Source organism: Salvelinus namaycush, chromosome 1 (genome assembly GCF_016432855.1).
Source record: "Salvelinus namaycush isolate Seneca chromosome 1, SaNama_1.0, whole genome shotgun sequence".
Lineage (NCBI taxonomy): Eukaryota > Metazoa > Chordata > Actinopteri > Salmoniformes > Salmonidae > Salvelinus > Salvelinus namaycush.
The window spans coordinates 53,502,232-53,524,967 of NC_052307.1; the positions used below are offsets into that span (position 1 = coordinate 53,502,232).

Sequence of the window (22,736 nt, forward strand, 5' to 3'; positions counted from 1 at the left end):
TTTTCTTTGTTTTAGTATGGTCAGGGCGTGAGTTGGGTGGGTTATCTATGTTTTGTGTTTCTATGTTGTGTTTTTCGTTTGGCCTGATATGGTTCTCAATCAGAGGCAGGTGTTAGTCATTGTCTCTGATTGGGAACCATAGTTAGGTAGCCTGTTTTCTGTTGTGTTTTGTGGGTGGTTGTCTTCCGTGTCTGTTTGTTCACGTTACGGGACTGTTTCGGTTTTCTATTCTATTCACTTTGTTATTTTTGTATTGTTGTCATGTTCAGGATTATTAAATATAATGGACACTTACCACTCTGCGCATTGGTCCGACCTTTCTTACTCCTCGTCAGATGAGGAGGACGAATTCCGTTACATTGAGCTACATAATGTACTTTCAAAGTGTTCACAGAGCCCATTTACAGTGCTTCTGACTGCCAGCAGAAATCTCAGAGGTTCTGCCCAAATACAACTTCAATGAACTGTGTAAAACATTTTCAATTGTAACTCTCACAAATAACCCATGTTTTTTTTGAGTCTGATTACAATACAATTTGACTCAATCCTACATAGGTCAGACTACCGGAAGCACTATTTAACAAGCCTTTATTTGGCATAGTGATTGGTGTGATTGTGTGCCTTGCAAGTATTTTTAAAGACGTGATCAAGGATTTATACTGAACAAAAATATAAAAGCAACATGTAAAGTGTTGGTTCCATGTTTCATGAGCTGAAATAAACGATCCCAGAAATGTTCCATGCGCACAAAAAAGCTTATTTCTCTCAAATTTTGTGCATACATTTGTTTACATCCCTGTAAGTATAATTTTTTGCTTTGCCAAGACAATCCATCCACCTGACAGGTATGGCATATCAAGAAGCTGATTAAACAGCATGATCATTACACAGGTGCACCTTTTTCTGGGGACAATAAAATGCCACTCTAAAATGTCACAAGTTTTGAGGGAGCATGCAATTGACTTTTGGCATGCTGACTGCAGGAATGTCCACCAGAGCTGTTGCCAGGTAATTGAATGTTAATTTCTCTACCATAAGCCGCCTCCAACATAGTTTTTGAGAATTTGGCAGTATGTCCAACCGGCCTCACAGCTGCAGCCCACTTGTAACCACTCCAGCCCCGGAACTCCCCATCCGGCTTCTTCACCTGTGGGATCGTCTGAGAACAGCCACCCGGACAGCTGATGAAACTGAGGAGTATTTCTGTCTGTAATAAAGCCCTTTTGTGGGGGGAAAACTCATTCTGACTGGCTAGGCCTGGCTCCCCAGTGGGTGGGCCTATGCCCTCCCAGGCCCACCAATGGCTGCCTGCCCATTCATGTGGAATCCATAGATTAGGGCCTAGTAAATTTGTTTCAACTGACTGATTTCCTTACATGAAGTGTAACTCTGTAAAATCATTGAAATTGTTGCATGTTGCGTTTATATTTTTGCTCTTTTCTAAATTACCAGCTAATTATAGTTTTTTACTTAGAACTGTGGCACACAAAGGACTGTATCCTTTCATCTCCATGGTGACCACAGACAAGAATCTTGTATCTTCCCTCCTCTCATCTCCAAGCTGGCTCTCTCACCATAATGAACTTGGTGTTTGAGGTTTGAAGACCATCTAATTGGTCATTATGTAGTCCAATCATTGCCTCATTTACAGGTAATTTAGACCAATCTGTTGTACAACATTACAGCCATGTCCGATGTTACTCTCTGATGTGAAAACATCAAAATTGACTGGAGTACTCCTAGGTTTGCTGGGGTCGCTTATGTTGCCTCTAGAGTTTGTTCTGGGAGTTTGGTGTGTAGTCACACACCCCTGCACTGTATTTCCCCCTTTTTGGTTTAGTAGAGCTAATAATGTCATATAATGTTCTCTGACCTCCCTCGGGCAGTGTGAACTCTCTACCTCTCACCTGACTTTTTCATTGAATATTGTGGTAGCTTCTCATTTCTTTACCCAGGCTCTATCATGCTGCAAACTGTTGTGACTCCATTTCTGATTGATTACTTTCTTCTCCTCTGCCCTGGGGCATATGCCCTTAAACTATAGGATCTTGCGCCAGCCACGCTGCAGCCAGTAACTGCCCCCAGGTTAGCCAATTAGAAGGTCCCACGACACCAGCCCTGTTCAAGGCCCGGAGGCTCTGTCGAATTCAGTGCATCCAGTGGTATTAGTGCTCATAATAGGCCTCTCCACCAATTACATCATTCAATACCGACAGAATAAGGCCCTCAGTTGCCAATGGCTATCTGTGACCTTTGCAATCCAAAATGACAGCATCGTATAGATTTAGAAAAAAGGATATCAAAACCCATTGCTAGTTCAAGTGATGTCGATGACCATAGATATCATATGATATGATTACTAAGGCATTTCTCTTATGACTGACATTAACATAACATTTACAGGTCACGGTGATCATGAATTAGAAACGAGTCAGTCGTGAGTCAGTAGGTGGGGAGAACAAAAGTACCTCCTGTTGCAGGTCCTTGATTATTTTGGTCTTTTTCTCCATCTCCATCTTGAGGAACTTGATCTGTGGGCGAAATAAATCAAATGAATGACATGGGTTTTTTGACAGACTGTCCATTTTTTTTTACAGACTGTTTCTTACAGACTGTCAATTACATCTAAAATGTGACATTTAACATGAAGGTATCATGAAGGTAGTAACTAACATCAACCATGCCAGCTATTCCTGACTGCCCTGGATTTCATCCTACTGTATGTTGGTGATGTCCTTGCTCTATCTTCAATACATCTCAAGGTCAAACAACTTAAAATGATTCTCTGCCTTTAAAGCAGACTTCCTGCTAATGCTCCAAGTACCTCCATATGGTTACATTACACCGTTTTTACTGCTATTTTAGTTAGCTTCTAAAGATGTACAAAAACGGTGGGCGACTGCCTATTTTCCACTGTGTGATTAATATAATAGCCCATATGCTCATTGTGTCAGAGTGATATCTTTGTTTATCGCAATCTTTTTATCGCAAGCTTGGCATGTCTCTGTAGTGCAGCCATTCCTCGTGTCCTGTATTTAACAAGCAGTCAGGCGTCAAACGGCTGATGCAGATGGCGGCCCACCGTAGTGCAGGACTACATCAAAAAAGACTGGATAGCGGTGGGGGGGGGGGGAGAAAGAGAGATATTCCAAATCCGATTCTGCTTTCTATTTCACCTCTGCGTTGAAGGATTCTAAGGGATAGGTTGTCCTTCAATGAGGTCATTGAGATTGTCCCAGGGAGGAAGGGGAGAGAATTCATGGCCCAGCTGACCTCAGCTCTGAAGGCACCCGGGGGACTTTAAACTATGGCTAGGTGGTTGACACACTAATAACATCACAGTTCATGTTGGTGCATTTGGAGTTCATGCCTCTGCCCATGGGTAGGTCGATAACACATCCCAGCGCAACGTTCCCTCTGGGAAGTGATGGATGTAAAATAGGAAACTGTAGCATGCTACATTGTTAACATTTGACATTTTCAATTGTGTTATTACAGTGTAATTAATTCATATGACTTACTGATAAATCAGAGCAATAAGCCTGAGCAATGTTGGAGAGTTTATTGTGTTTCCAGAGCTATTATACAATTAAACTGTATATTGCAACGCCCAGCATTTGCAACTAGTGTTACAAGTATGATGTCATATTTGCTATGATAGTGATGAAATAACCAGGCCAATCTTTTTCATCGTGTTGTAATACTTTTTTGGAATGGCATGCCTCCAACTGGGAAATTCGATCATACATTTGTGTTTGTGGTTTATCTATTGGAGTTTGTGTACCTATTTTCTTGGCCTACCTAAAGTTGTTTATATTTTGAAGTCTATTTACATGCAGCATCACTCCTTAACTTTACTGATGTCAGTTTTGTAGACTAGTCATCCAGAGGTAATAGAATTGGATCTGTGTATTATTGACAAGCACCACAGAACACTAAGACAGTTCTGGGTTTTGGGTCATCTAGTGTTGTTGCTACTGTCTTGACTAGAGTACCATTCATCCATGAATGGTTGTCATTCTTTTTGAAAATTCATGAAAGGTGGGCCTAATGTTCAATTATGCAGAGCAACTTACACACTGGCGTAGCAGAAATCAGCTCTGGGGGCCCATGTACCCGCCATCTCACACCTAGAGTGCATTTGGAAAGACCCCTTGATTTTTTCAGACCCCTTGACTTTTTCTACATTTTGTTACGTTACAGCCTTATTCAAAAATTGATTAAATAGTTTTTTCTCTCATCAATCTACACACAATACCCCATAATTTCAAAGCAAAAACATTTTTTTAGACATTTTAGAACATTTGTTAAAAATAAAAAACTTAAATATCACATTTACACAAGTATTCAGACCCTTTATTCAGTACTTTGTTGAAGCACCTTTGGCAGTGTTAACAGAGTTGAGTCTTCTTGGGAATGACTCTACAAGCTTGACACACCTGTATTTGGGGAGTTTCTCCCATTCTTCTCTGCAGATCCTCTCAAGCTCTGTCAGGTTGGATGGGGAGCGTCGCTGCACAGCTATTTTCAGGTCTTTCCAGAGATGTTCGATCGGGTTCAAGTCTGGGTTCTGGCTGGGCCACTCAAGGACATTCAGAGACTTGTCCCAAAGCCACTCCTGCATTGTCTTGGCTGTGTGCTTAGGGTCGTTGTCCTGTTGGAAGGTGAACGGTCGTGCCAGTCTGAGGTTCTGAGTGCTCTGGAGCAGCTTTTCAACAAGGATCTCTCTCTACTTTGCTCCGTTCATCTTTCCCTCGATCCTGACTAGTCTCCCAGTCCGTGTCGCTGCAAAACATCCCCACAGCATGATGCTGCCACCACCATGCTTCACCGTAGGGATGGTGCCAGGTTTCCACCAGACTTGACACTGCATTCATGCCAAAGAGTTCAATCTTGGTTTCATCAGACCAGAGAATCTTGTTTCTCATGGACTGAGAGTCCTTTAGGTGCCTTTTTTTGCAAACTCCAAGCGGGCTGTCACATGCATTTTACTGAGTAGTGGCTTTCGTCTGGCCACTACCATAAAGGCCTGATTGGTGGAGTCTTGCAGAGATGGTTGTAGTTCTGGAAAGTTCTCCCATCTCCACAGAGGAACACTGGAGCTATGTCAGAGTGACCATCGGGTTCTTGGTCACCTCCCTGACCAAGGCCCTTCTCCCTAGATTGCTCAGTATGGGCCTGTCTTGGTGGTTCCAAACTTCTTCCATTTAAAAATGATGGAGGACACTGTGTTCTTGGGGACCTTCAATGCTGCAGACATTTTTTGGTACCCTTCCCCAGATGTGTGCCTAGACACAATCCTCTCACGGAGCTATACGGATAATTCCTTTGACCTCATGGTTTGATTTTTGTTCTGTGGGACCATATATAGACAGGTTTGTGCCTTTCCAAATCATGTCCAATCAATTGAATTTACCACAGGTGGACTCCAGTCAAGTTGTATAAACATTTCAAGGATGATTAATGGAAACAGGAGGCACCTGAGCTCAATTTTGAGTGTTATAGGAAAGGGTCTGAATACTTATGTAAATAAGGTATTAAAAAAAAAAATGTAGATGTTTTATTTGCAAATAAAATCTAAATCTTTCGCTTTGTCATTTTGGGGTATTGTGTGTATATTGATGAGGGGAAAAAATGAATGTAATCAATTTTAGAATCAAGCTGTAACGTATGAATACTTTCCGAATGCACTGTGTGTCTAAATTATATTAATTTTGTAAATAAATTATTTTGACAGTAACCCTCCTTTTTAATTTCCACATGTAGCAAGCAAATTGTTTATTTTGTCCAATCTACATGGTAGGAGGTGAGTCAGAAAGACAATATAGTTTTCATGCATCTAGTTAGCCTATTTTTCAGCGGCGCCGGCAGCAACCCGCCTCGGCCTCCTCACCTAATTGGCTATCAAGTTAAAAAAAGTTTGGTGAATCAGGTTAGACTCGGATGGAGAGTGAGTGCGTTGTTCAAGATGAATTAACAAAAGTCAAGACCAAGTTGTGCACAAAAACTAAAAAAGCTTTATCTGATCAAGCTCGCGCCAAATTACTGAAGATAACCACATCACCAAAGCTACCAACTCATCGACTGATGAAAAACCATTGAAGGTGGAAGCTAGTAGGCCTATTTATGCTGCAGCTAACACTAGCAGCATCCCAGTCTCGACAGAAACCTCACTGCCCGGGCCCAGAAATGACAGTGGCCTTGCTCGTCCTCATCTACCCTGCTCTTGAGAATAGTGACATTTCCTCTAGTGAGGGTGCTGGCCTTCCTTCTCCTCCTCTTCCTCTCCCAGAAAACCAAGATGACAACTGCCAGAGACCCAGCGGTGCTCATGAGAGCGACCTCCCTTCTGTGAACACTGGTAAGCCTACGAGTGATGAAACGGATCGCCCCGACAGCGTGGAGTCCGAGTTCCAATGTGTAATATAAATAGGCTACCAGCTAAATACTGTATATAGCTAAAGGTAGGCTAGACCAGGGTTTCCCAAACACGGTCCTGCCCCCCCCCCGAGTGCACGTGTTGGTTTTTGCCATAGCACTACACAGGTGATTCAAATAATCAAAGCTTGATAATGAGTTGGTAATTTGAATCAGCTGTGTAGTGCTAGGGGAAAAAACAAAATGTGCACCCATGGGGGACTCCAGGACCGAGTTTGGGAAATCCTGGGTTAGACTGCATTGTCTGCATAATGAAACAATCCCAAGTAAGCTATTGTTTTGAAGGTGGACTTTTAATAGACTGGTTTTACGCAACACAAAGTTTTAATCCAAGCTGTGAGAGTGTGAGGACGGCTAAAGTAGAATATAGGCCTACAGGACAGTTGTATACTCTTACATATTTATTGGTTACAGATTAGTATGCTCTCGTATTCAAATTTAATTTTAAGTACTCAAAAAGTAAATACATTATTGCCACCAGCCTGCATTCTAAATAGCAGCACTGCAACACCGTAGGCCTATCGCTTCGTAAAACATAAATGTTTGGCTTAATAACCTCTACATGATCGGTGTCCCTCCACCGGGACGGTTGAGCTAACGTGCGCTAATGTGATTAGCATGACGTTGTAAGTAACAAGAACATTTCCCAGGACATAGACATGTCTTATATGGGCAGAAAGCTTACATTCTTGTTAATCTAACTGCACTGGCCAATTTACAGTAGCTATTACAGTGATAAAATGCCATGCTATTGTTTGAAGAGAGTGCACAACAACAAAAAACTTTAATCACGGCAACTGGTTTGATACATTCACCTCTTAAGGTAAATAATGTACTTACATTCAGTAATGTTGCTCTGATTTGTCATCGTGAGGGTCCCAGAGATAAAATGTAGCATAGTTTTGTTTGATAAAATACAGTTTTATATTCAAATGTAGGAACTGGTTTCTAAAGTTTGAACCTCGGCTGTTTCCTTGCTTCAGGTCCTGAGCTACAGGCAGTTAGATTTGGGTATGTCATTGTAGACAAAAACTTTAAAAAATGGTCCGATCCTTTTAACATGATAAAATGACGACCAAATATAAATAAACATGTACCCATTAAAGCAAAGCTACAGGCTACTTCAAGCACTAGCACCACAAAGCCTACCGATAAGCAGCCGCGTAAACGTCGCAATTTCAGAACCATTGACAACGATCGGTAGTCTATACTTTGTGAGTGGCTGACGCAGTCACATGTTTTAGGGGGGGCAAACTTTTACTTTGTGGGGGGTTTCAGAGAAACTGCGCTACGCCAGGGAACTTACATTGAGTATGTGAACCCAAACAAGGTTTCTGAACCACACAATATGAACATTTGAATGAAATATAAATAAAATAAAAAGGGATCTTTTGAGTGGAACCACAGCTTCACGTTCATCAAATGCTCTACATGTTATTGGCATTTATGATGAGTATGTGTTTCCCATCGCAAATGGCTTCCTATTGTGCATGTCAATTTCCAAGTACAGCTACAGCTGTTCGCTGTATGTGGTCCACTGGGGGTACTAATTTATAGTTTTTGCGTGTAGGAAGATACAGATTCAGCTCCTGATTGAAACCGTATTGATTATCAGTTGCACTAATTTCATCAATTCCAAATGAGCGAAGATAATGAAATGTTTGAAGTGAGAACAACTCATTGAAACATAAGCACGTTTAGTGCTTATGGTTTAGTGGTTTAGTGGTTTAGTGCAGTATCGTCCCAGACCAAATTCATTTGACAGTGCTTGTAACTAACCCTGGTTTCCACTTTTTGCTGCTTAGTAGGTTTAGAGAAAACACACTCTAGAGCTCCCTAGGGGCAGAGTGCAACACCAATCAAACAATGTTTTCTACCCAATGCCTCACATCAAATTCGCCCAGCTAAGGAGAATAACCTCAACTCACACTCTGTTTCTTCGCCTCGAGCTGTAGGCATGGTCTCAATTGAAAATTTTAAAAACTCTACCTTATTACAAACAAGACAGTTATTCATACAGCATCAGCGTGCATTTTCCCAAAACTCCATTAGTTCACTGATTAGTGGCAGTAGCAGAGTTATGCTGTATATGATACAACCAAGAAACTCAACTTTACAACCCTTTTTTTGTGCTATTCCAGAAACGTAGTAACCGGCTGGTAACATCATAAAAAAAGTTCCCCTTGTGAAAAGACAGGCATTGATTTGATGCATTGCAGTAGCCAATACAATTTCCTTTAATATAGACCGTAATTATCTCCCTACACCAGGGATTTGTCACTCATCTTAACATGAAAATGTCAACAACAGTTTGATTGTTGGCTAGCAACATCAGCCCCCCCCCTTGTTCTGTACTTTGTAAATAAGACAGACACCCATTTTCAGACGTCCACACTTGTTTCAGGCCATGTTGTTCTTATTAGCAAATATTGAATATCTCAAAAGCATTTCACGGTCTGTTTGGGACATTAATTAGGCATCCTGTTGATTTTCTGATCATTTGTTTTGAGGGGGAATTAGAGGTTCGGCAGATAGCCATAAGAGATACAGCAGTAAATATCTTTGGGAAGTGGGAATATAAACAGCTAGGGTCTAATCTATACAGTAGGTATGAAAAAGGCTCCACATGAGTATAATGTTAATTACTGATGTTATAACAGCTTTTGTAGCTGTTGTAAAAAGCTGCTATAAAGGCATTATGGGGGCCTACGTTAAATGCATACATAGGGGACCTACAGTAAAGTGAATTTATACATAGGGGGCCTACAGTAAACTGTTACCTATAGGTCCAATTCATACAGTAGGTATAACCATGACTGCATGTGTGGTATCGGAGTTCATTTGTAGCTTGCTATTCTCAGACGTCGGAATAGCTTGGCAATGTAATACAACTTGAGTAGGATATAATTTATAGTAGAATGACAGCCAAGTACAATAGAAAAAGGACTGAGTTGCATGATGGAAAGAGGCCTGGAATACTTGGCGAATGAAAAGCAATGTTTATGACAGGATAACAAAAGGAAAAAATATATTAAAAAGTCACCTGGTCTATTAAGTGTTTCTTCTCCTCGTACTCTACAGGTGTTTCATTGAAATTATTCATCACCGTTATGGAAAAACATACTCCATCCTGTCAAGTTTAGCTTTTACAAAATGAATAATTTTATCAGAAACCTATCCTTTAAGGAGAGAGTGGAGAGCAGAAGGACCTCCCTCACTATGCTTCCTATTTCTGGGTTACACCTAGCTCTCTCACTCTCCCAGACTGGTTATTAAGTGGTGGGAGGGAGGGGGCCAGCCAGGAGAGATGGCTGCTGGGTAATGAGATGGGTGACGGGCGCCCACAGGCCCGGGTGACAGGTGACAAGGGGGAAGTTAGAGGAATGAGGTGTAGACGAGGTGAGGACGACTGAGGGCTCCTACTCACTGTGGCCTGCTGTTTCTCGGCCTGTTCCGTTGCCTCGTCCAGCTGCTTCTGCAATGCAGTTTGGAGGGACTTCATCTCTTCCCTGTTGAGAGGAAAGGTGAGAAACACTCAGTTAGCACCTATCCTTCTCCTCTCCAACTCTTCTCGCAGTGGCAAGGGAGTAGTAATAGTATCTCAAGCACTGACTGACTGACTGAGCACTGAATAGGATCAAATGATCAAATCAATTCATGCTTATTTTTTCGACCAAACATTTGTGATAGAATGCATGACGAAATGCCAAACTTAAATTCAGAATGCCGGTATACGATTACAGCAGCAAAGAATTATTCCCTTTGACTGGGCTTAGTGTAGGTTTAGAGTTTAACTACATATGACATGGTCATGGTCCATCAATTGTGCAGTCGAGGAGCAGCATCTGCAGTCAACAGCACTGTGTGTCAATCTCAGAAGGAAAAGTCTCTCTTCACTGCTGCGATGCCCTGTCGTATTTCACATGCCAATGGTTGTGTCTGTTGACATGAGCCCAGTCAAGCAAACATTTTTATTTTCCGCTACTTGGGATTTCATTTTTCTGATCTCACCCTAAAACCAGCAGTATGACGTTTTAAGGGTAGACAGAACAATGTTTAAGAAGTTAGCGTGGAATGAATTTGAGGTTGACATTTAAGGGGAGCCCAACAACATTTGGTACTGTAAATAAGCTTCAAGTCAACACATTGAGTCAACATATCTTCACCGATATTTAGAGACATTTGCCTATGGGCTACAAACAACACAAAATTATTCTGAGTGACATTTTCCTCAGGCAACACAGCACTGGACTGTGTATAAAATAGTGCATAACCCATTATGGGTATTTGTGGGAAGGCTGTTATGGTGTCTGTGGGAAGGCAGTTATTTACTTTAACCAGAGCACAAAAGTAAACCGGACAGAATGTTCGACTTTTAGTACTGTCTTCCCCCACCCCGCCGCGTATTTCATTGGCCCCTCAAGTTGTCTGTATATTTGCAGTTTAAATATAGTAATTGGTTATGTACACGATTAGGTAAAATTATGGTGGCAAGGACGAGGGTTAAGGTTTGTGTTTTATCATGTTGCTGACTACAATATGTCTGTTTTCAGCTTTTATAAAGGCTACAGTGTCTTAATTAAATAACATTTCTAAACCTGGAATGACAGCATCTTGTAAAGCCTCACGTTTGTAATTTTTCAACATGTGTTGACTTGAGGACGTGGCTACAGTACCATGGTTTCACATTAGAATAGTTGCTAGTTATTACTCCCCCAAAGCAATCAAAAACATGATTGAAAGGTGTCAAAAACAAATGATTTTTCCATAACTCAGTTGCCTGGATATCTCGTGATGAAGTCATTGGATAATCATTCTTGGCAATGGAACGAATCAAATGCAGGATTAATCGGATTTATAGTGGAACGCAGGTGGCTGCTCAAATCGTCTGTGGACCAGGATAAACAATAAAAACAATAAAAAACAACAATAAAAAATGGTTTTATGGTTTGTTTATGATTGTCATGTGTTGATATGTTGGTTTGCTATTTATAAAGCGGTAGGGTATAAGTATATACTGTGTATACCAAAGGTTGAATTGCAGGTAAAATCACATTGTTCTTGCACCATAGAAGTAATTCAAATTAATGTTGCTCTTCCAAATAATCCATATGGCAGCAATGTGCAATAGCAAATGGTTAAGAAGGTTAGATCTACCTCTGCTTGTGGCTGAGTTCCAGGATTCTCTGGACATCCTTCTTGGCCACGGAGTCATCATTTTTCAGTGTCTAGAAGTGAGGAAGGAGAGCTTTTCAGTATCGCAAGAGAAATTGGTTTATTATATGACCACTCACAGTCTCACTCCAACACTCCAAAGTGAAGGAGCTGATTCAAAGCCCTCATACAGTAGGAACGGAAAGAAAACAACAGTGCTCCTTTCGAGTGTAAATGCACACGTTGCTCCAAGCTGTCATACAGTCTATACACAGGCAAAAAAAGGTGTGAATAATGATTATTATTATTCGGCCATATTGTGTAACCCCTCGTAGATGGATGTGTATGCTTTTATGAGGGTAGTCGAAAATAAGTTGTAGTTTATTTGTAGGCTTGTAGGAGCTCATGTAGTTTATATGCAGGTTGGAGTGTAATTATGAACCTGACACTTTTTGGGGAAGAAAACTCTGGCAGAGACAAACTTTTGAATACAATTATAGAAAATTCAAGTGGTACAGTATCTTGTTAATAATACATTTGATTCTCATTTCCATAAACACAATAATTGGGAGTTCAATAACTGCAGCTCTGCGAGATTACCGAACGGTTTTAAAATGTGCTTCAGTATAATAATGAGAAGAGACATTCAGAAAAATACCCATATGGGCCTCCCAGGTGGCGCAGTGGTCTAGGGCACTGCATCGCAGCGCTAGCTGCGCCACCAGAGACTCTGGGTTCGCGCCCAGGCTCTGTCGCAGCCAGCCGCGACCGGGAGGTCCGTGGGGCGACGCACAATTGGCCTAGCGTGGTTAGGGATTTGGCCGGTAGGGATATCATTGTCTCATCGCGCACCAGCGACTCCTGTGGCGGGCCGGGCGCAGTGCGCGCTAACCAAGGGAACCAGGTGCACGGTGTTTCCTCCGACACATTGGTGCGGCTGGCTTCCGGGTTGGAGGCGCGCTGTGTTAAGAAGCAGAGCGGCTTGGTTGGGTTGTGTTTCGGAGGACGCATGGCTCTCGACCTTCGTCTCTCCCGAGCCCGTACGGGAGTTGTAGCGATGAGACAAGATAGTAATTACAACATTGGGGAGAACATTGGGGAGAAAAGGGGGTAAAATAAAAAAAATAAAAAAAATACCCATATTTCTGTATCACAAAAACTTTAATCTGGCTGCATCCCATCAGGATTCGATTTAGAGAGGTGCTGACACCTACCATAACAAACCAGGGTACCTCCATAAGCAGTTGAGGTGCGAAGGAATGGCCCCCATTAAACCCTATACTAGCACACCACAAAGCAACTGCCAAGAATCAAAGCTCTATCAGGCAAAGTTTAATTATGAAGGGTTGACCCAGCACCCAAGGGATGTCTAATTAAAAAAATAAACGCTTAGGTCAGTAAATCTCCAACAGAAAGGTTACTCGGTTACACATACATAATGGATTATTATAAAAAGTTACGGTTGATTGTTTCCCCCCCCCTTTTTTATAAGAGATCCATCCCCCCTCGCTTCTCCCTTCATCTCCTACCGCCTGCTTTGCCCGGTACATTTGTACAAGGCACAGGGGACACTGCCATCCAAGTCTGCACATAATGTACAGTAGCTAACTGAAATCAAAGCCTGCCCCGAGGACAGTGGTAGCTTAGACAGACACACAGTGCCAGCCAGACCCGACCAAGGGACAATGGATGCCACCGAAAACTGTCAGGAGGACAACACCATGAACCCAGGCTGGCCGGGGTGTAACGGGTACACTAGGAGTCGCGAAACAAGAACAGGGAGGGAATTTAATCATTAAAAGAAACATTGAACAAAACAAGAAACACGAGTAGTGTACAGACATATAACACAGGAACAGAATCAATAATGCCTGGGGAAAGAACCAAAGGGAGTGACAGATATAGGGGAGGTAATCAGGAAGGTGACGGAGTCCGGGTGAGTCTCATGAGGCGCAGGTGCGCATAACGATGGTGGCAGGTGTGCATAATAATGAGTAAACTGGCAACAACGAGCGCCAGAGAGGGGGAGTGGGAGTATACGTGACAGCACCCCCTCCCTGACACGCGGCTCCTGCCTGCAGGACGCCGACCAGAGGGACGGTCCCGAGTACCAGGAGTGGGCCAGTCGCTTCTGCTGAGGTGCGGGAACCTGTAGACTCAGCTGAGGTGCAGGAACCTGTAGAGCCAGCTGAGGCGCGGGAACCTGACGAGCCAGCCGAGGCGTGGAAGCCTGATGAGCCAACCAAGGCTTGAGAACCTGTCGAGCCAGCTGAGGCATGGAAGCCTGATGAGCTAGCTGAGGCATCCCCGGTAGCTTCGGCAATGGAAGCCTGACGAGCCAACCGATGATTAAGAACCTATCGAGCCAGCTGAGGCATTGAAGCCTGACGAGCCAGCTGAGGCTTCCCCTTTTTCTTCGGCAGCTTCCCTTGGACCCGACGTCACCAGTAAAAAAGCAAATAAAAATCCCTGTTGTTTCCCTTTGGTGATGCGTACCGGGTACGCAAAGGGAGAACCAAAGGGAGTGACAGATATAGTGGAGGTAATCAGGAAGGTGATGGAGTCCAGGTGAGTCTCATGAGGCACAGGTGCGCGTAACAATGGTGGCAGGTGTGCGTAATAATGAGTAAACTGGCGACAACAAGCGCCAGATAGGGGGAACGGGAGTAGACGTGACACCAGGTTACATGTCATACAAGTTCACAGGGTGTAATTGGGAAGTCATTGATTAAAACTGAAATGAAATTGACCCCCTGACTCTGACTGTTCCAGCCCTCCAAATCAGTCAGAGGGGCTACAGCCATCCAAGCCTACTAAAAAGAACACAGTGGCCCAGACAAACCCAAGGGACCACTGGCACCAAATTTGGCAAAAGAGATTCTATTCAAGACTGCCTATGTGACAACGGTACTCTGGCTAACATCTGAGAGACATATTTGTGTCTGCTGGTTCTCTGTGGGACACAGGATGTTGAAAGTAGAATTTGGACTGAAAATACTCATACAACCTAACGTCTTTTTCAATCTATTTGTTCAATTCAATTCATTCCCTACTTGTTTGATGAAAACTGAAATGGAATCGACTGCAGCCCCGATCAGTGGCGATATACAGATGTATCAGAGAAAAATGTATTGCCTTGCTGCAGTATACAATTTAACAACCAAATTACACTGGAATCTCAAGATCTAGGATTAACTATGTTTATGTGGTCTTCCATCCAAGCTGTGCATTTACCAATTCTCATGAATTTATTTCACAGCATCCACTATGGGAGTGATGATCTTTATCATACATTTCCATCTTCTACCTCTCATCACCTGTCATTCCCCATTCTGTCAATCCTATTCTGGACTGTGCTCACAGGAAAGAGTAACGTTGTAACGTACATGTACATACAACATACCGTATACACAACATTTGCGGATCTGTATGTCAAAAACAGATTACATCGAGCTGTGGTAGACGTAAAGGGTAGAAGCATAGATACCATTTAAAGTAGACCTGGGTCATTCAAATAATTTCAGTGTTTGCTTGAGTCCGCCTGGAGTTCCAGGTGGACAGGGTTAGCACCGTTTGAGTCCATTGAGCCAGGCAATTTCAGTCAAGCACATCTAAAGTATTTGAAAGATGTCAAATACAGTACTGAAGTCAAATAAGGTAATGTAAACATCCTCCATCAGCACCACACATGCACGTCCTGTCGCGACAGTTACTTGATTATATCATTCAAAATCCTCTGCAAACTAGAACCTGAAAGGGTTCTTTGGCTGTCCCCCTAGGATAACCTGTTGAATAACTGTTTGGGGTTCCAGGTAGAACCCGTTTAGTTCCATGTAGTACCCTTAAAGAGGGTTCTACATGGAACCAAAAAAAGTTATACCTGGAACCAAAAAGGGTTCTCTTATAGGGACAGCTGAAGAACCCTTTTGGAACCCTTTTTTCGAAGAGTGTCGAGCCAGATTTCTCAACTCTTCCACCTTGGAGTAATTTTCCAGTTTTTACAACTGCACCTCAACTACAGGACTTCCACTTCCAATTCGTATTCATATCAGGTGGAGGGATCGTCAAAACGCAGAACATATTGCTTATTTGCTTTTAATAAATGAGGCCCTAGGTATGTGGTGGCTCATTATACCCCAGGACAGCGGATGAGAAAAAGTGAATCACAGGCTGAGCTGAATTGTTAAGCCCTTTTTTAAGTTCTTAGCCTTTCGAAATAACCCCATGGTTCCAAAGGCACTCAAAGCCATCCCCCTTTCTTTAACATCCCACTATAATCTGTCAGAAAAGAAACAGTGGGGCTCTAACCTGAAGGTTGCCTTTTATGCTGTCCAGTTCCTTTGTAGTCTTGGAGAGTTGACGCAGGATGCCAGTCCGCTCTGTGAAGACCTCCTTCAGCTTCTGCTCCAGCCCCTCATAGCCTTGTCTGTCAAGGGAGAGAGAGAGAAGAGAGAGAGATTTCACTACTTTATGTCCGCCGCCTGACAGAATCCCTCTTTATTGGCACCCTTGGGTGTAGGAGACGGTGTTAAAGCGGATTAAAAGTGTTGTGTCATTAGAGAAAAAGGGTAAAGAAGTACAGACACACTAATATCTACTCAATACTCAGTCCTTGGGTTTCGAGATAAAAAAGCACTTCAATCACCTTACCAATTTGGGAAATCCAACTGTCAAAAAGACTGAAATATCCACAGCACCCATTTGTCAAATGCCTTTTCTATTTCTTTATAAATCAAACTATTGAAATGTAAATGTGCACATTTTTTTATGGTGACCTTGCCAAGAGGCAAACATGACTTTTTGCGCAAATGTGCATCAAAATTTGGTCATTACAGTCTTGTCTGAGAATTCTGAATGAATTCATTCCATATGATGCAAACCGGGAACATTCCAGAACCCCCAAAACACTCAAAGAACAATTTGGAAAACAACATTTATTTTTTTCCAGAAAAGAAATCTATATATCTATATAACAAGCACCATAGAACATTCTGGGAAAGTTCTGGGAACTTTCACATAACCAATTTTGGTTTGCTGGGTATACTGATAAAAGATTCCGTTCGACTTTGTCCATACCCTTTGCGTACTATTTTAGGGGTTTGCGTCTCTTACCTTACTAGCTTACCTATTGATAAAACAGACATATGGCTCTTGAAAGACAAGCATACACATCAGCCAAGTGAAGTAGAGTTAGGGAACCCAGTGGTTGGAGGAGTAGGGAATAGAGAGTGAAAGCTCAGGAGTGGCAAATAAAGAGCTGAAGAAGAAACTGACAGCTCTGGCCTTTTGGGGCTACGGTTAGCCATGTGAGCTCTTCCTCTCTCCTCTCTCTCTTCATCCCTCGCTCTCTCTCTCTCTCTTTCTCTCTCTCGCTCTCTCTCATCTGTGGTCATAGATAAAGACATTGCAGCTTGCCTACATCTTCCCTAGTGCCAACTGCCGATATCAGATTGAAAATCGATTTTTATTGAACGCAACACCCTCATTTACAAACAAAAATAAATGAATCAATCTTTTGGAAACTTCCTCAAGATCAAGCTGGTCAGCCAGCGGTTTTCGACGCAACCGGTCGTCAATTTTATATCGACATGCTGTGCATCGTTGATTGCTTTCAACCCCCCAGAATGAAATCGTTATTTGCAAATGCTGTGTTACAAAAACATGAAACATTTCACTTTAACCACTCCCCTAATTTGACATTAATTTAAAGTGGTAAATAGACAATAAAAGCTCTATCTCTACAAGTCACAAGAACATCAAGGGCCCTCTACAATCAAAACCAAGAACCAGGAAGTGTAGGGGGAAACAACATCCTTCCAACACCGCAGAAATGCCTGTAAGACAAACACCCAAATGGCATTGCTTTGTCTTACACTAGAAGCTCCAGAGGAAAGAGCAGAGCCCCAAGTGCAAGAAAATGTTACTTAAGATCTAGAGAAAAACAACAACCCGCCATGCAGCTTAATGAGCTTTACTGTAAACCCCTCTGAGAGTGGATTTTGGGGACCAGGTGTGGAAAAAGAAATATACTGTGTCATTTCTTTGTGCTTTTGAATGCAACACTGCTGCCCACCATATTCGGCTGAATCTGGGAGGGCTCACCGCCCGTTCGACCTGGGGCCTTGTTCCAAAAGTCTCATGCACCTCATGTCACAAATCCCATCACCGGATCAAGCACAATAACACATAAATCAGTAATAGAACAGCAGCACCTAAGAAATAAATAAATAACATGCTGTAATGCATCCCGCGCATGAGTTGCCACCGTATGGCATCTGTGAAATCTATTGCAGGCTCACGCAACAGAGAGATGGGGAAATCACTCCCTGTCTGCCAGCGTATTCATTACCCAATGGAATTGGCCCATCCGTGGGAGTGAAACGAATAAGACTCGTAATTTGAGGCCCACTGAAACAGAACTAACTATATCACATGAAGAGTCACAGATTACGGTAAAAAAACGTTGCGCATGGTCCGGCATAAATTGTTAACTACTGCCAAAAATGGCGGCAGATCCCTAATTATGTCATGACCTTTCCCCCGACACCAGCGTCCTGGCAACCTCGCGGTTTCACAGATCCGTTGGACGAGAGAAAAGTGTGCTAATGAGTGTCGGGTTGTCTGACAAACAGTCTTATGATCAGATAGGAGGCCGCTGTCCTCAGGATTCTGCTGCCAGTGATCACATAATTCAATATTTTTTAGTTGGGCCTCTGCAATTTCCACATTCTTTTATATCCATCTTGATCGAGCATCTTAAGTCAAGACAGTAAAACACGACCGGCTCGAAATAATGAAAAATGCCACACGCAAAAAAATGAAGAAAGATGAGCTTTCTCCTATATGAGGAGCATCATCATTTATTGGTGGATCCTGCGTTAACTTCTTGCGGACAAACATTTCTCTAGCCTTGAAATCACAGTGAGTTTCTGAGTTATATGAGGTTGACCCTGCCGTGTAAAAGAGAAGTGCTGAGCCGTGGGCCTGGAGAGGGAAAAGTGCTGAGGTCTACAATCAACAGCAAAACAACAGCTCAATAAGGGGAAGGAGGCAAGGCCATGCCACTTTCCCTCTCTACCTAGAGAGCAGCTGCAGAAGCAGCTTGGTCTTCAGTTCAGTTGACAGGGCTGGCCTGTAAACGCTCTATCGTAGCACCGGTTACCAGCTATTGACCCGGGCCTTTTTTTAATAACGGCTAATAGCTTATGAGATCATTCAGCCTCGCTGGGCAACGCCACGGCAGTCAAAGTGTGGAAATGATGTGAAGGAGGTGAGGGAGCGAAGCCTTCTGTGAGTGTACATAGAAACAGTATGTAGGCCTGTCTGGCTTACGCACACCGGTGTGTGTAAAATCAAGAATGTACACGCTTGTTGCTGGGCACAGTTTTCAGTTGTGATTCATACATGTGGCTATGTACTACCGGAGGGATTAAAGGAGAACCAAAAATAAGCGTAGCTTATTTGATGGGGATACTTCCATCCAGCTACCGTGCAATGCTTAATAAATCATTAACGAAGGCGTTTCTAAATTTTTATATCTGTTGTAAATTGTTGACAAAAAAATGACAATTAAGTATCAAATCAAATTTGAAGAAATACTTTTGAAGACACTGTACTGTAGCTGGCAATGTTTCATATTAATCAATGACCTAATGACAATTCATAAATCTTTGTTTTAAAATAAACAAGGTATTCATTGATATGAATGGATGTACTTGAAAGGATCCTACTCACACCAGACACACCAGTTGTAAGGATGTATGATAATACAAGGAATATGAATAATAAGGAATTCCCATGGTGGCCCATGTGAGGACAATCCGTAGATAGTATATAAACACAAAACTACACTGAGTGTACAAAACATTAGGAACATCGTCCTAATATTGAGTTGCAACCCCTTTTGCCATCAGAACAACCTCAATTCGTCAGGGCATGGACTCTACAAGGTGTCAAAAGTGTTCCACGGGGATGCGGGCCCATGTTGACTCCAATGCTTCCCACAATTGTGTCAAGTTGGCTGGATGTCCTTTGGGTGGTAGACTATTCTTGATACACATGGGAAACTGTTGAACATGAAAAACCCAGCAGCATTGCAGTTCTTGACACACTCAAACCGGTGCGCCTGGCACCTACTACCATACCCCGTTCAAAGGCATTTAAATATTTTGTTTTGCCAATTCACCCTTTGAATGGCACACATATACAATCCAAGTCTCAATTGTCTGAAGCATTAAAAATCCTTCTTTAACCTGTCTCCTCCCGTTCATCTACAATGATTGAAGTGGATTTAACAAGTGACATCAATAAGGGGATCATAGCTTTCACATGGCTTCACCTGGTCAGTCTATTTCATGGAAAGAGCAGGTATTCCTAATCTTTTGTCAACTCAGACTTACTGATCATAGACTACTTTTGCATTGTTTCTTAGTAAATATATTTAGAAATGCCTTCGTTATGATTTACTAAGCGTTGCCCGGTAGCTGGATGGAAGTATCCCCATCAGATAACCCATATTTAAGAATGCACCTCGAAACCAATATTGTGTGGCAAATAAACTGAAGGGGAACATATTTTACGACGAACAAGCTACAAAACCAACAGCAGAAGTTATTTGTAAGTGCTAGCATTTAACCCGTCAAATTTAGAAGGAGTTTATTTGCTGTCATGCAGATTATGAGGAGACAGCGGTTTATGCAGTGCAGTGCCTCCAAGTTCAGGCTGGTTTAATTGTGTCATTAAGAGGGTGCAAATAAATAGTTGTAATAAGGGGGACTGCCCAAGGCTTGTCGAAAAATTCCTTTATTTCTCTACCCAAGCGTGACTACCACCCAACACCTGTGACAAAATCAATCCGTCATGTTTACTGACTCTTGTCTTGTATAAACATAGCAAACAGCAGGGAATATTAATTGCGTTGTCAGGCTATCTGGCACAAAATCTTCTTTAATTGTTTGGTTGACGGACACGGTAAAACAATGGGTTCAGAAGAAGCTAATTTGGCATCAAATGTTGGTAAGACGACACCTAAAGAAGGGTGGACACAACGTGACGCAGTCCAAAAGCGTAATATATCCCTGAAAAATGATAGCGTGCTCATATTTTAAAGTATATTGATCCGTGGCATATTCAGTGACAGTATCCAATGTCAGCTAACAGAGCTGTTTGATATTAAATAAAATATCCAATTGTATCTCCTTCCAAGGTCTTTCATGAGATGAATGTTCTCCATTTCATATTGATTTGTTTTTCTTTGTGGTTTATATCTGAAATTAAAGAGTCGGGGTTCTGAGACTAAACGAGACACTAAAATGTAAATGTGCATGCCTATGAAAAAAAAAAAAGTGTTTTTATGTGTGTGCGTTTTTGTAATGTGATGACCCACTTTCTTTGTCAGTGACCTACTATGAACGGGCCTGAAAACTTTTGATTAATTGATTAACGAATTGACTGATACATTTTTCACAGATACAGTCGTCAACAGTATTCTGATGATATTCCGTAATTAAAACGAGAATGAGCTGTTCCAAGAAATATGTTGAAAATGTTCAACTATCTTTACCAGGTAGAAATAAGCACATTTTACTTTAATTTGTGTTAACATTGCTTACTAGTTTTTAGAGCAGAGAATTAAATATTTGACCTTTCATTGGGAATGACAAGATTGTAGTGTCAGATCCATTGGTTGACTTGCCTCAGTCTGCGGCCCCCATACAACTGTGACAAGACTAAACGAAACTTGAGCTAGATGGAGTATTCTATTGAGGGAGTCCTAGATGACCTAGTTAAAAAAAAAACATATTTTCCCTTCAAGAGGCCACCCAAATAAGTTCCCTGAGGTAATTCTGTGTGTCTGTGTCTGTGAGTATGTGTGTAAAATCCAGGCTGTATTACATCTGGCCGTGATTGGGAGTCCCATAGGGCTGCGCACAATTGGCCCAGCATCGTCCAGGTTTGGCCGGAGTAGGCCATCATTGTAAATAAGAATTTGTTCTTAACTGGCTTGCCATGTTAAATAAAGGTTACATTTAAAAATGTAAAATCCCCTGACTGAACTGACCTGGCCTGCATCTTCGATGATCAACCGGACCAAATGATCTTAGGGTGGATCTTTGGGGACCAGCACGACCCAAAAATGGCCCCTGATTATCCATGTGTAGGATACATATGCATTGCTGATATATGAGACCATTTTCAGTGTCACCCATCCCAAGCTGGTACACAGCAACTGATACAATGGACTTGTTTGTGGAGAAGTTTTACAATACACTGAGCAAGGACGTGAAAGCCCCATATTATCTGAAGTGAACAGGAATCTCTCGCCATATGCTTCTTCATTCACGTAGCAAGGCCAGCTAATTTGTTCATCACTTAAATTGCCTAATATTCTACAGTGTTCAAATTTGAAGACATTGAAATAGAAATACTTAGCATAATAAATTAATAATTCAATAATACACTGCTCAAAAAAATAAAGGGAACACTTAAACAACACAATGTAACTCCAAGTCAATCACACTTCTGTGAAATCAAACTGTACACTTAGGAAGCAACACTGATTGACAATAAATTTCATATGCTGTTGTGCAAATGGAATAGACAAAAGGTGGAAATTATAGGCAATTAGCAAGACACCCCCAAAAAAGGAGTGATTCTGCAGGTGGTGACCACAGACCACTTCTCAGTTCCTATGCTTCCTGGCTGATGTTTTGGTCACTTTTGAATGCTGGCGGTGCTCTCACTCTAGTGGTAGCATGAGACGGAGTCTACAACCCACACAAGTGGCTCAGGTAGTGCAGTTCATCCAGGATGGCACATCAATGCGAGCTGTGGCAAAAAGGTTTGCTGTGTCTGTCAGCGTAGTGTCCAGAGCATGGAGGCGCTACCAGGAGACAGGCCAGTACATCAGGAGACGTGGAGGAGGCCGTAGGAGGGCAACAACCCAGCAGCAGGACCGCTACCTCCGCCTTTGTGCAAGGAGGTGCACTGCCAGCGCCCTGCAAAATGACCTCCAGCAGGCCACAAATGTGCATGTGTCTGCTCAAACGGTCAGAAACAGACTCCATGAGGGTGGTATGAGGGCCCGACGTCCACAGGTGGGGGTTGTGCTTACAGCCCAACACCGTGCAGGACGTTTGGCATTT

The 22,736-nt window shown here is 42.4% G+C and overlaps 1 protein-coding gene across 1 annotated transcript in view; it reads right to left on the bottom strand.

The window, feature by feature from the left end:
• Window positions 1–21,663, bottom strand: part of LOC120052113 (leucine zipper protein 2-like) — a 58,144-nt gene extending 36,481 nt beyond the window's left edge. Inside the window, exons 1-5 of the mRNA XM_038998965.1 lie at window positions 21,653–21,663; window positions 15,901–16,018; window positions 11,596–11,666; window positions 9,866–9,947; window positions 2,469–2,531 (exon numbers count right to left, since the gene is read on the bottom strand). Coding sequence (XP_038854893.1) covers window positions 2,469–2,531; window positions 9,866–9,947; window positions 11,596–11,666; window positions 15,901–16,018; window positions 21,653–21,663 — 345 coding nt within the window. The remainder of the gene's footprint in view (window positions 1–2,468; window positions 2,532–9,865; window positions 9,948–11,595; window positions 11,667–15,900; window positions 16,019–21,652) is intronic.
• Window positions 21,664–22,736: the final 1,073 nt, after the last annotated feature.